General features: G+C 52.2%; 1 protein-coding gene across 3 annotated transcripts in view; it reads left to right on the top strand.

Annotated features, from left to right (window-relative positions):
* Nucleotides 1-9,236, top strand: part of NCKIPSD (NCK interacting protein with SH3 domain) — a 53,890-nt gene extending 44,654 nt beyond the window's left edge. For all 3 annotated transcript variants that reach the window (XM_030043350.2, XM_030043351.2, XM_041118755.1), the window contains 5 exons: nt 1,718-1,798; nt 3,111-3,239; nt 5,146-5,238; nt 6,783-6,955; nt 7,533-9,236. In XM_030043350.2, the coding sequence (XP_029899210.1) occupies nt 1,718-1,798; nt 3,111-3,239; nt 5,146-5,238; nt 6,783-6,955; nt 7,533-7,736 (680 nt within the window). In that variant the 3' untranslated portion in view covers nt 7,737-9,236. The remainder of the gene's footprint in view (nt 1-1,717; nt 1,799-3,110; nt 3,240-5,145; nt 5,239-6,782; nt 6,956-7,532) is intronic.
* Nucleotides 9,237-12,487: the final 3,251 nt, after the last annotated feature.

Below are 12,487 nucleotides of genomic sequence, written 5' to 3' on the forward strand. Positions count from 1 at the left end.
TGATGTTATGAAAGAAAATGTTTTGTTCATAAAAGCCTTACTAGGAACATGGGAACAGCAGGTGCCTATGTGTACCTGCTGCAGTATCCTGCCTCTGACACCCAACTCTTGAAGCCATGGAGGAAAGAATGAAGAAACCGTGTGGTGAACAGTTTGTCAGATTCTTTTCTGCTACAGTGAGCTTTGGCATCACTGACACCTTACAGCTGAGAGCTTCTTATAGAAGTATGAATTATATTTAAGTCATTGAATATCCTCCCTCTCTGTTTACCAAAAGTAAACAGTAGTTTCCAGCTTTCCTTTGCTGCCACATGGTCTAGAATGCTCTCCTACAAACTTTTAATCTCGTTAATGCTGTAGTATCTCTGGTTAAGCCCCAAATGATCTATTTTTACTCAAAGTATTTGCTATTTGAAAACTCAGGCATCTTGTGGAGCTCTGACAAAGTCTGCATGTTCTTTGTTTATAGAGGCTTTGCTCACAGAGCTGACTTTCCAGGGGCACGAGGCTGGAATGATTTGCTAGCATTTTTTTTCCCCATGCTAACAGTAAATCTGAGAGCTGCCAAGTGTTGCAAGTCCTTTGGCCAGTCCAGGAGTGTGCGGTGACAGTGAAGGCATCGGCTTGTGCAGTCAAAACCAAACTGCAGGATGCAGGTGCTTAGAGATGGATCAATCTGTGCATAGAGAAGTGAAATGTCTTAACGCTTTTGGAGCGGGTACTGGAACCAGCATGTATTGTGCAGGGAAGCGGTACTGTTGGGAGAAGCATCATACATTGAAGGGACTTTTTTCTCCTCTAATGAAAAGTAGTTTGGGTCAGGTTTTTTATATATACATCCTCAGATTCCTTTTAACAAGTGCCCCTAGGCTCTTTCTGGCAGATGTAGCTGAACTTTATTTAGCCAGTATGTGTGGTAACCTACTTTATAAAAATAATACTCCTTTCCTATAGTCTTCAGACTTGCTGAACTGGATGGAGGCTACATTTGATGATGGCACAGATCCTATTCCATGACTTTTTTTTCTTCTGCAAATATCCATTGAGATGTATCCATTAATTAAAATTCAGGAAAGGCACCGGCTGTGGTTCTGTGGAGCATTCACGTATAGCTGCTGCCAGCGAAAATTGTGTTGGACTAGCAGGCTGCGGGACGTATTAATGCTGGAGACACGTGTGGCCTGGGAGGTGGGCAGATGCACAGCCCCAGTCATGAGCAGTGATCTGGTCTCCCCAGAGACCTTTTATACCTCCAGGCAGAGCTGAGGTAGCGAAAGTAGAGCAGTGCAGAGATGGTAACAAGCAGCATAGCTGTCCGGGGGTGGTGTTGGGTGGAACAAGCAGTATTTTGAGGTGGCCAGATGGATGCTTTTTCTGGGTTCAGTAATTACATAACTATGGGATGTGTCCTGGGACTCTGCAGGGGCGGTTTTTAATTATTCAGATCAAGTCTTCCCAGATCCTCTTAAGTGCAGGGGAAAAAAATTGAGAATTCTTGTTGTGATTATTTTTAAATTGCTTTGGAAATGCATGGCACAGAAGGCATGTGGTGTGCTTAAACAGGGGAAAAAACACCCTTATAGCTCAGTAAATACAGAAATGAGGAGCAGTCTAATTGTGTTAAATGCCTGTATTAAATGTGTGACTTCCCAGCTGCAGCTGGGGAACAGTGTTTCACATCCTCGGAAGAACTAATGGCAGGACCTTTATCTTGCAGATCATCAAAAGATGTGCTACTCTGCACTGGTGCTGGCAATGATGTTCTCCATGGGGGAGCCCCTGCCATATCATCACTATGGTAAGAGCAGCTTACACTTACAGCTTGGTAGGACAGCAGAGCTGATGGTGGGACATCTGGCGCGTGCTGGCAGACACAGGGAAGGGACCTTTCCTGGGGGCCAAGGTGGGGACATTTAGGGGAAAGCCCAGCACAAGCAGGCCAAGAGTAGGGTCTGCTCTTTGTCAGTAGAGCCTGGCTGCTGAAACACTGGGCTGAGATGCCAGATTTCCAGAGATAGCAGCACAAACCTGGCTTAGAGCAGTGGAGGACTGATGCCATGCTGCAGAAGAGGTGGATTTGCCCATCGCTGTGACTAAGCGACATTTTGTTTTACCTCTGCCCTGCATGAAAGCATGTACCTCTTACCTGCCTTGGAGATGTTCTGCCTGCTGGTGAGGCTGAGAGCCCAGATCGCTCTATGAATGCCCACTAAAGCTGTCAGCTGCACAATGTGGCCTCTTCCTGGTCTCCCTTCTAACAGGATGGTGCAGCCCTAAGTATTTCAAGCTCTTAGGGAAAGCGGAGATGATTAAGGGTATTGCTGTCAATAAGGAACTGCAAACGTTGTGCCAGATCTGCCTGTTTAATCCTCTGTCCTTTCATTCCAACCTTCAGCCAGAAAGCCCTGCCTGCCTGCTTCTTCCCCAAGCCATGTTGTGTTCCCTGTATTTGGGAAACTCTGGGCTCATTTTTCCTAGAAAAGCAGTAGAGATTTTTACAAGCATCTCCTCAGCAGCTTCACCTTAACACCCTAGTAAACACATACAGGATTCAAGCTGGTGCAGTAGAGACGGTGGAACAAGCCTCCACACCTCCTGCTTTTCTCTCCTTGTGTAACCCTGGCAATTATGTCCTGCAGGTGGACTTATTTGCATGAGCTCCTGAGCGTTCCTAATAGCTAAATTGAAAAATGGGTTATTGCTAATGATCTGGATGATTACTTTTTTTAAATAGATGCATTAAACCAGTGGTCAAGAATACAAATATCTTCCTACCTGAAGCCTTCATTCATCACTGTTGCAGCAGTGATGCTGCAGTGACAGCTAGAGCAGGATTTGGTGTTTTATTTGCTCCAAAAAATTGCCAATGGGAACCAACTTTCAGCATTCCCCTGCACTGTGGATAGTTCTCTGAACCACTTGTCTCTTGCACAAAAACACTCAGTTGTCTGTGTAGTCCACTTGCAGGGTTGTTAAATTCCCTGGAGGCTGACACTGGCACCCCACTAATGGTTTTTAAGCATAAAAGCACGGAGAAGTGGCTTGCATGGTCCCTTGTTGCTTGGTTTATTTTCACTGTGCTGTAAATGCCCCTCTTTTTCCTTGCACAGAACATCTCAACTCTCAGTTTGTGCAGTTCCTGCTGGATGTGATTGAGGATGGGCTGCCCTCGGACACCACTGACCAGCTGCCTGACTTATTTGTCAACGTCCTGCTGGCCTTCAATCTCCACATTCCAGGTTGGTTTGGTGCTCCTCTGCCTTGGCAGGATTTCAGTGGTCTGGAGTGAGGGTGTGAAGAATGGGGAGGGAGAATATCACTGGGTCTTCATGGTGCTATGATAACCTCTCCAGCTCCTCCAGCCTTTGGCAGTACACTGTGTTTAAATATTGTGCGAAACCTTAGAGGAAAAAACGGTCTGAGAGCCCATGTCCAACCAACTGACCCTCTGGGGCACAGCAGCTCTGTGAAACCCAGCAGATTTTTCTCTGTACTTTCACACTGCCTGGATCAAAGCAGTTGCTGGGCTGTAAGTGCAGAACATGAGTGGGGTTAACTTGTAGGCACAGCTGATTTGGGAGAGAAAATGCTTCAGCAGGCATTTCTTGGTACCAGTCCAGAAAGAAAGTCCTCTGCCTTCTGTAGGTCTTGACAAACCTTCTGCTTACCCTTCTGTACCTCTTGAAGTTCATTCAGTGCCTATGTGTTGGGGCCAGGCTCTTCAACGTTGGCCTGAGCAGCACGCTCTCCTGATTGCCCTCGTTCTCTGTCCTCCCTCCCCTGCTGAGCTCCATGAGAACAGACAACGCATCTGGTCCCTAGAGAAGGGCATTTGCCCTCTCGCTGCCTGCGAGTTTTGAAGCCTGTTGTTAGAAGATTGTAGTGTATTTCCAGGTCCTGCTAAGAGAGGCCACTCCTTAACCCCAGATCTCCTGTTGCTCCAATTGTCTTTAGTTAATTACTTCCTCTCGTTCTGCTTCATGGCTTTATCCTTGGCTTCGTGGAGCGAGGGGAGGATAAAGCAGCAAGGACGTGTCCAGTAATTTACCTGTTATTTTGGGTTGCGCTTCATTAAAATTTATGTGAAAGTTTCTAATTTCATGTGAAAGTTGATTGCACAGAGACTGATTAAGCGTATCTCTGCTGCTTTCATTCATTACCTCTTCTCACACTTACCCATATACTTCCTGGCTGCAGTAATTAGGCAATAATGCATGACAGGCACTGTGTTTCTAGGGGATTATTGCCCACCTGGGGTGTAGCTGAGAGCAGTGACTTGTTCTCTATGCTAAGATCATGTTAAATGATGTTCAGGTTGCTTATTAGTGGATTGAATTTTTTATTCCTCTATCTGCAAGATTCATCTATCATACAGTTCAGTGGTGCAGCATTAGTTCAAAAACTCTCCTAAAAACGTATTACATTGATGCCCTTCAATGTAAAGGATCCTAAAGCACTTCACAGCCTGTGAAATATTATAGGGTTGCCAACCCTGTGCCACAGACATAGCCATGCTGTGCTGTTTGGATGCTTCTGAGCGTGCACACTCACACACATGCATAGGGTCTGCTAGGGTGAACATACTCTAGTTACGACAAATCACCCCCAAAGCAGGCTAGGGGACATTTCCTAGAAGAAGTCTTCAGCCCCTATGCTTGCACAGCCCGGTGCCGAGTGCTAGGAAGAAGAACTTTTCCGTTCTGGCATGCTCCTGGGACTTGGTCATCCCTTATGACAGCTTGCAAGGCAATAAATTCCAGCAGGGCACTGCTGGTATGAAGTAAGAAGATACCAGAGAGTGAAGCCCTTGGCTTTAGAGGGTTGTGAGCAGAGGTAATGTTTGACAACATAAAGCCTTTGCAAGGTATTTCACAGTATTTGGCTGGCAGGACTGGAGTCCGTGTGAATCAGGGGTGCATAGAAAGCACAAAGTCCCAAGTGTTTCATGCATTGTTTCCAGATTTATTTCACCTTCCCTCTCCCTGCCCACCTACTGTGGGGCTGAAACTGTTCGTAGCCTGATAGACTGTGGTAGCCCAAAGCTCCCCAGAGCACTGATGCGAAATAGGACCCCTCTGCTAGTTTTTTTTCATTACTGTGGTCTTCAGGAAACAAAGGGATATGCTGAACAGGTTTCTTCCTTAGTTCCAGAACACAGTGTGATCATGACTACAATAAGCAAGCACTCGAATGTCAAGACTTTCACAGAAAAGCTGCTGCTGCTGCTGAACAGGGGAGGTGAGTGTTTGCGGCACTATTACATGCCTGGCAGGGGGTGCAGCTAATGGTGACTCAGGGAAACGAGCCCGGTGCTCGTTAAGGGGTAGGATGTGTTGCAGATGCAGGTAGCTGAGGAGCTGTGGGCTCAGGCAGGATGTGCTGCGTCCTGGTGAATTTGTGAGGGTGACAAGCAGCATTGCTGAGGATGGAGCTGCACAAAGAATAAAGCGATGCTAATGGCATCTAGGAAGAGAGGAGAGGGCTGCTGTTTCCATGTACTTCTGGGTCAGATCAGCCCCATCTTGCAGCATGGCCAGCTGTAATGTAGGCGAGCTCTTGTCTGGGAAGAAAGCTGGTCCTGGGCCATTTCTGTCCTTGGACAGACAGGACTCCATCAGCGCTGGCACACAAACCTCAGCCCGTGCTGGCAGTCATCTGCCCCGGGGGACAGATCCAGAGGGAGGTCTTGCCTTCCGAAAAGCTGCTTAGAGTGGAACTTCCCATTTCAGAATTGCCGGCAGAGGGTTAGCTTTGTGTCTGCTCCAGGCATAGAGTGAAATCCACTGTACGTGTAGAGCTTTTGCAAAGCAGATTGCTAGAAAGCTGGAGATCTCCGCAGGAAGAGCAGTGCCAGGTATTTCTGCCTGTGCTGCGTGCCACTATTGTGCTTTCTAATACCTTCTGGAGCACAGGGGCTTTGCTGCCTGAGATTCATTTTGTTGATTTGCTGGTAAATAACTCATCCTGTGATGCTTGCAGCTCATCTTACTCCGGCTTTAGTTCTCTTTGGGGTTGGAAATCATTGTCTCCACACTGTATCAGCCTTATGGCAGCCGGCTTCTCAGTGCTCTTGTCTGGCCTCCTCCCAAAGCCTTTGTTTAGCCCTTTCCCGGCCAGATTCCCTGCAGGGATCACCTTACTGTGATGGGCTGGCAGAAGAAAGAGGGGGGCCACAACCTAATGAAGATGCTTCTCTTTTGCCTGCCTTCCTGACAACTGTTGGGGGGGGGCTGCAGTGTCCCAGAGCCCCTCTTGGGGTCTGCAGGGACGTGTTTTGGAAGACAACAGGATGTCGTGGCTCATTTAAACTTGGAAGTGTCTCTTTTCTTGCTTCTGGGATAGTACTAGCCTGTGGTGAAAGCTCATTTCTGGTACAGGCTCTTGATGGGCTTTTCAGAGGGGTCATTGGACCAGACTTAATAAACCAGGGAGAAAATGAGTGGTAGCTGTTGAGCAAAAAGGGGAGGCACTGAGAGGTGATGTGCTAATCAGGTCTCACCTGGGATGGTAGGTGAAACATAAACAATGATTAATGCTAATGCTAATGACTTTGGTCTCAGCTTGGTACCCTGCAGAGCCACCGTCCTGATTACGCAGTGTTGTGCAAGGCACTAAGGTCTGCCGGCACAAAAGCTAGCCACGGGCAGGGAGCAGCTGGCCAAGGCCAGGGGCAGCCTCCTCTCCAAAGCCTGTAGGGTTTGGATGAAAGGATGTGCACTGAAGGTGAAGGAGGGGGGCAATGGGGAGCATGTGGCTTAGCGCAGTCTCTCTGCCTCCCTTAGATGATCCAGTTTGTATCTTCAAGCATCAGCCTCAGCCACCGCACTCAGTGCTGAAGTTTCTGCAGGACATCTTTGCCAGCAAGGATACAGCCAGCATCTTCTACCACACGGACATGATGGTCCTGATAGACATCCTGGTGCGGCAGATTGCTGATCTCTCCCCCGGAGATAAGGTGCTTACAGTAACCCATAGGCACTGGGGAAGGGAGGACAGTCCCAAAGCTACAGTGTTTCTCCTGGCCCTCCGTGGGGCCTGCTGGTGCAGGCAAGAGTGGAGTCCTGGGGTGGGCACGACATTTCTGGGTGCTCAAATCAACCTTGGGGGCTTAGGAGGAAGGGGGGATTTATCCTGCCCAGCACACAGCAGGAGAAAGGTGTGTTTGAAGAAAGGTCTGCCAGGCTTTTGGTGGTCTGCACCCTTCTGTCCAGGGACCTTTGGGAACAGGGACTCTCTGTGAGTAGTAGAAGTGGGAGGGATGTCTCTTTTCTGGTATTGCAAGAGGCAGGGGATGTGCACATGTTTGAGAGTGGGTGAAGAGCAGCACTGGGTTGCTGTGGGAAAAGCAGAGTTTTCCATAGCTACTAATGAGCCTTAAGGAAAACAGGTGCCTCTGGAGTCACTGTCTGGCTGCTGCTGGTGCAGCAGCAGCTGTTCCTGTGCTCATGCTGTAATGGAGGCTGGCATGCTTGTTTATCTCACTTTAAATCTTTCATTGTGCTCTGTGTTTTGTCTCCCCTCCCACTTGGCAGCTGAGGATGGAGTATTTATCTCTGATGCACGCCATCATCCGCTCCACACCCTATCTGCAGCACCAGCACCGCCTCTCTGACCTGCAGGGCATCCTGCAGCGCATCCTGGGGGAGGAAGAGGAGGGCCAGCAGTGCCAGATGGACAAACTGATCATCTTGGAGATTTATAAGGAGTTCCCAGAAATCTCTCCCGGTACCAGCTAACCGCCCCTCAGCTTGGACTGGAGTTTGAACCACTTGGATTGACGATGTCTCTTGTTGACACTTTCTCCCCATTCCCTTCCAGTACAGCTCATACCTTATATCCCTCCGTGCGAGGCCTAAGGTTGGGACAGCGTTCACTGGCCCTTTAGAAGCGCCAGCGGCAGAAAGGGCGTGGGGTGCCCCCCGGGCCTGGTGCTCCGGGGAAGTCAGAGCGGGGTGGGCGCTGGCGCGTGGTTTGCCTGCAAGACTCGGGCAGGAGGTATTTAGGCGACTGGTGTTAGCGAGAAGGGCAGAGAGCTTGCGAGGGACTTAGCAGCCGGAGGTGGGGGGGGTGTTTAGCTGCGCTGGTGTCCCGAGGTCCTGAAGAGAAAGGCCTTTGCCTTAGAGTATCACTTCTTTTCCATGTGCATCTCTCTCCCTGCAGTGACCAAGTGGAGTCCGCTGGTGCTTGGAAGAAGCTTTCGTAACATCTGTTTTGTTTTCTGCTGCTAGTGCCAATGTGCTGCAGCCCTGCCAAGGGGAGGTAGCTCGCTCGCTGTCTAACGCCTCGTCTAGTGAGCCTTTCACTCCCTCCTGGCCCTCAGCTTTGCCTCTGGGTAGCAGCCCACCTAGGGTCATAGAAGTCTTACCCCAGCAGCTGCTTTTTTCAATCTGCTTTCTATAGTGACGTTTAAATCTGAATTTCCTGCACACTGTGGCAGCCTAGAAGTAACGACTGTGTGGGTGACACAGCCCTTAGGAAGCCTTTTCCCCAGACACAGCCCAAAGATGTGTCCTGCCAAGTGAAAGCTGCCGCTTGCCACCTCTCTCGCAGCGTTGCCCCGGTGCCCCGAGCAGAGGGGCTACACGTGGGCTGGCGCGCTCTGTTCGTGAAGCGTGTGGATTTCTTGCCTTGAGCTTCATAGTAGCTCTGCCTCGCTGCCCTCCCTCTCCACGTGGCAGCACTCAGAGGCAGCGTGAGCCTGGTGTCCAGTAGCTGTTTGTGACTATGCACGAGTGTGGGGAACCCTTATTTATATATTTCCTCTAGGTTTCTAGCAACCGGGATTAACCTGTTTCCCTGTTACAGATAGTCACACTCACTAACGTTGGTCTCTTAGATATTCGTGTGCTCAGTCTGGTCACTCCCTGTTCCCAGCTCTTCCTTTGCAGTATCCAGTGTAGGAGCTATTGGAAAGTGGAACTGGTAATACTGGACGCTGTATTTTTTTTTATTGTGTTTTTTTTTTTTTTTAGCTTGAGGCGATGACACGAGCTCTGCTCTGCAGGCCTGGACTCTGGGCACTGGGGCAGTGATGCTTGGGAATGGTGGGGGTTGGCCTGGCAGCCAAGGGGGGCAAGGACCTCCTGAAGTCAGCCTGGGAATGCCCAAGCTTAATAACCACCCTTGTAGAGTAACCTATTTTTCCCCTGTAAAAATGTATGAACGTCAAAAGGGATCCTGTATTTTCTTAAACACTAAGTGTAACATGCAGAGGAATAAAAATGTCTTAAACTGGACTTCTGTGAACGTAGCCCTGCCTGCCCCCTCCTGTCATGGGGGGACTGAAGCAGTGGGGGTGGGGGCCGCTCGGGTGTCAGCTGCCCGCTAAGGCAAAGCAGTGGGTGCTGATCTTCAAATGGGAGCAATGCAGTCGTTCTCCCACACTCGGCTTCTTGCGTTGCATTTTCCTACGCCATTGCTGGCAGACAAGGAGTGGTGACAAGGAGTGGAGCAGCCGCCCTTGCTAGGGGCACAGCCATCACCCCTGTGGGCCTGCCCAGCATCGTTGCTCTAGATTAAGGGATTGGCGGAGCTGGACTCAGCAGTTCGCTTCCCGCAAGGCATGCACAGCCTCAGCTGGCTCCCAGCAGAGCTGCCGAGGCAGCAAGCCTGCGCGGCGAGGGTTTAACGGTCTGTATCGAGTGCTAATGAATCACGCTTTGGCTGCGGATGTCTGTTCCCAAACCTCAGTCCTGCGTGTGCTGCTTTGGGGGGTGCCTTGGATGGCAGGGGGTGCGTGTGGCGGGAGGGCAGTCGGCAGCAGGGAAGCTGATCTCTGCTCCTGGCTGTGTGCTGGGGGAGCCAGCCGGACAGTGGGCTACAGCCCTGGCCAAGAGTAGGGGTGTAAATGCCGGGTGCAGGCTGTGCCCCCCCCCCAAAACATGGGGGCTGCATCAAGCACAGCTGCCAGCCGAAATGGGGCTGGGGCTGTCTCGCAGCTCCTGCCTCTTTGGCCGGTGTCTCCCAGGCGCCCGGGCTTGTGGCCTTGCAGCGTGTCAAGCTGCACACCTGGGGGGGACGAATCGTGATACGTGAGGGCTGCCAGCACTCGCGGGCGCCCACCCCGCAGCGGCTGTCCTGTGCCCCCTTGCTCTGTGCAGTGTGTGGTTGCACGTCCCCCAGAGATAACCACGGCTTGCCTCTGGATGCTGCTTGGGCTTGTTGTCAGCTTGTGCCCTGCTGCAGTGGTGGGACGTTCCTCTGGCACTTGCCCGCAGTGACGCAGCCCAGGCTTTGCTGTGCCAGGCTGGGGCAAGCCCGGAGCCCGGCAGAAGCCCAGAAGCGGGCAGGACCCGTGGCTCGGCTAGCCTGGAGCACAGCCTTTGGTGACAGTGCCCTGCCTGCCGTGGGGGGCTGGCAGAGCCCTGACCGGGCTGAGCCTGAACAGGCAGAGCCGGTGGCCCCCTTCAGCATCCCGGAGCCACTGCTGTCCCCGGGGGTTGCTCACCCCATGGCCCAGCTGCACAGCAAGCACGATCCCTTCTGCACCACCACCGTGCTGTCACTGCAGCCAGGGCTGGAAGAGCTGGGGGGCAGCCTGCCGTGGAGGGTCCCGGGGGAGAGCTGCACCCTCTGCCCAGGAAAGGCCTTTGCACGTCGCAGGGAATCAAACCGCAGCGTGTAAACTCATTATCCCCGAGCCCGCTCAGTGGTTCCTGTTCTGCTCGCGGGTGACAGGCGCAGATAACACGCTTGTGTTTCCATGAGCCGTAATAGGCGGCTATTAGAGAGTATCTCCTCGTATTGGTGTGTTTTTATTGTGGTGCAGCAGTGAGGGGTGTTGGGGGACTGGCGTGGGGGGGAGCGATGTGCTGCCTGTGACCTGCGCCTCTGCTTTATTGTCTGGAATGATTCAATTACAACTATTTTGTGGCAGTAATACCCCGATGATTTTCTCCTCCTCCCCTGAGCTGTCAGCTGGGTAATTAGAACAAATAAACTTGAAAGCCTTCATAATTTTTTAAAAGCATCGCCTCTCTCCTGATTGGGTTTCTTGATGGCAAATCCCCAGTTTGAGGAGGTGCGATGTATAATCCAGCCGGCGGCAGGGGGTCCTGCGAAGCACGTTCCTGTCGCATGCAAGTGCTGCGCTGCCCTTTATTAGATGAGGTTTCTTGGGTGAACTGTGCGTGGGGCCGGGGCTGCTCTGGCATTAGCCTAACAGCACCAGGAGGGCTCGGGTGGGTGCGTGGGGCCCTGGAGGGGGAGAATGTAAATCCCCCAGGGCACCGCATGCACATGGCTGGCATGGCCACAGCCCTGTCAGGGCTGGTGCTGGACCAGCCAAGCCGGAGGCATTTTGTGGTGGCTGAGGAGTTAATCATAGCAGATTACCAAGGTTCAGGAATCCTATAGAGTTTATAAATTAATATGCCAGCTCCTCTGGAGGCTTAGAAATCCACACCCACCAAGTGTCAGCCCTCAGCGTTGTGTAAGCACCACAGGAACTTCTCTCCAGCACGTGCTTGAGCTGCACTAGCCACCGCTTTAGGGCCTGCTTGGTATTTCCCATGGTGGTCCTGAAACGTGTGCTCAGCCCAGGGGGACAAGGACAAGCCCTGCTTGCTCTGCTCACCCTGCCGCTGCCCGGGTGGTGGCCAGGCCTTGGCTTTTGCGTGGGTGATGGTGGTGGAAGGGAGGCACCAGCCCAGCACAGAGAGCCACCGGCTGTGAGGATGGTGCAAGGTGGTTTGGGGACCTGCTGGGCATGTCGCAGACCCTGCTTTGTGTTTGCTTGTTTTGCACCCTAGCAGTGGGAGCCTGCTTGCAGTCAAACCCCAAATCAGCAGGCAGCATGCGCTCTTCCCACCCCCTTGTTTACACTAATGATAATTGATAGGGGACCATCTGTCACCATCGGTGGAGCCGAAGCCGGGTGAGAGCCCGTGGTGGTCGTGGTTGACGGGGGAGCGCAGGAACACGGGGCATTGGGCAGAGGCAAAGCACCGGTGATGCCAGGATTCAGCACCAGAATGCGGGATGCCGCAGCCCCGTCTGCAGCTGGTGCAGAGGGCACCACCGCGGCAGCGGTGGCTGGACCCCCTCACGGCCCCCAGACCTGCTGTGCCCGGGGGTCAACGTGTCTCCTCTGACCTCCTCCTTGCTGTGGAGGTGGCCTGAGCTGTCCAAAGCAGCGTGCAGCTCCAAAGCAGCCACTCAAATTTCAGGCAAGGGTCCACGGGACCTCGCGCAGCCTTGTTAGGTTTCATGCGGGGTGGGAGCGTGTTCGGCTCCCCAGGAGTGTCGGAGAGTGCGCATTGCTCTGGTGCTGGGAGCGAGGGCTGAGTGAGTGGAGGAGCCCCACCTCTGGTGTGAATCCATCCCGCTGTTAACTCATGTGTCTTTTGGGGAGCTATGTAGGGGCTGCACAAGGGGTGCCAGCAGTGCCCAGCCTGGCTGCGGTGTTGGCACGGAGGTCCCCCTGCTTCCCAGCCTATCCACCCTGAACTGCAGCCCATCCAGCACAGTGGCACAGGGGGCTCCCCTT

This window comes from Aquila chrysaetos, chromosome 20 (assembly GCF_900496995.4).
Source record: "Aquila chrysaetos chrysaetos chromosome 20, bAquChr1.4, whole genome shotgun sequence".
In the NCBI taxonomy this organism is placed as follows: Eukaryota; Metazoa; Chordata; class Aves; order Accipitriformes; family Accipitridae; genus Aquila; species Aquila chrysaetos.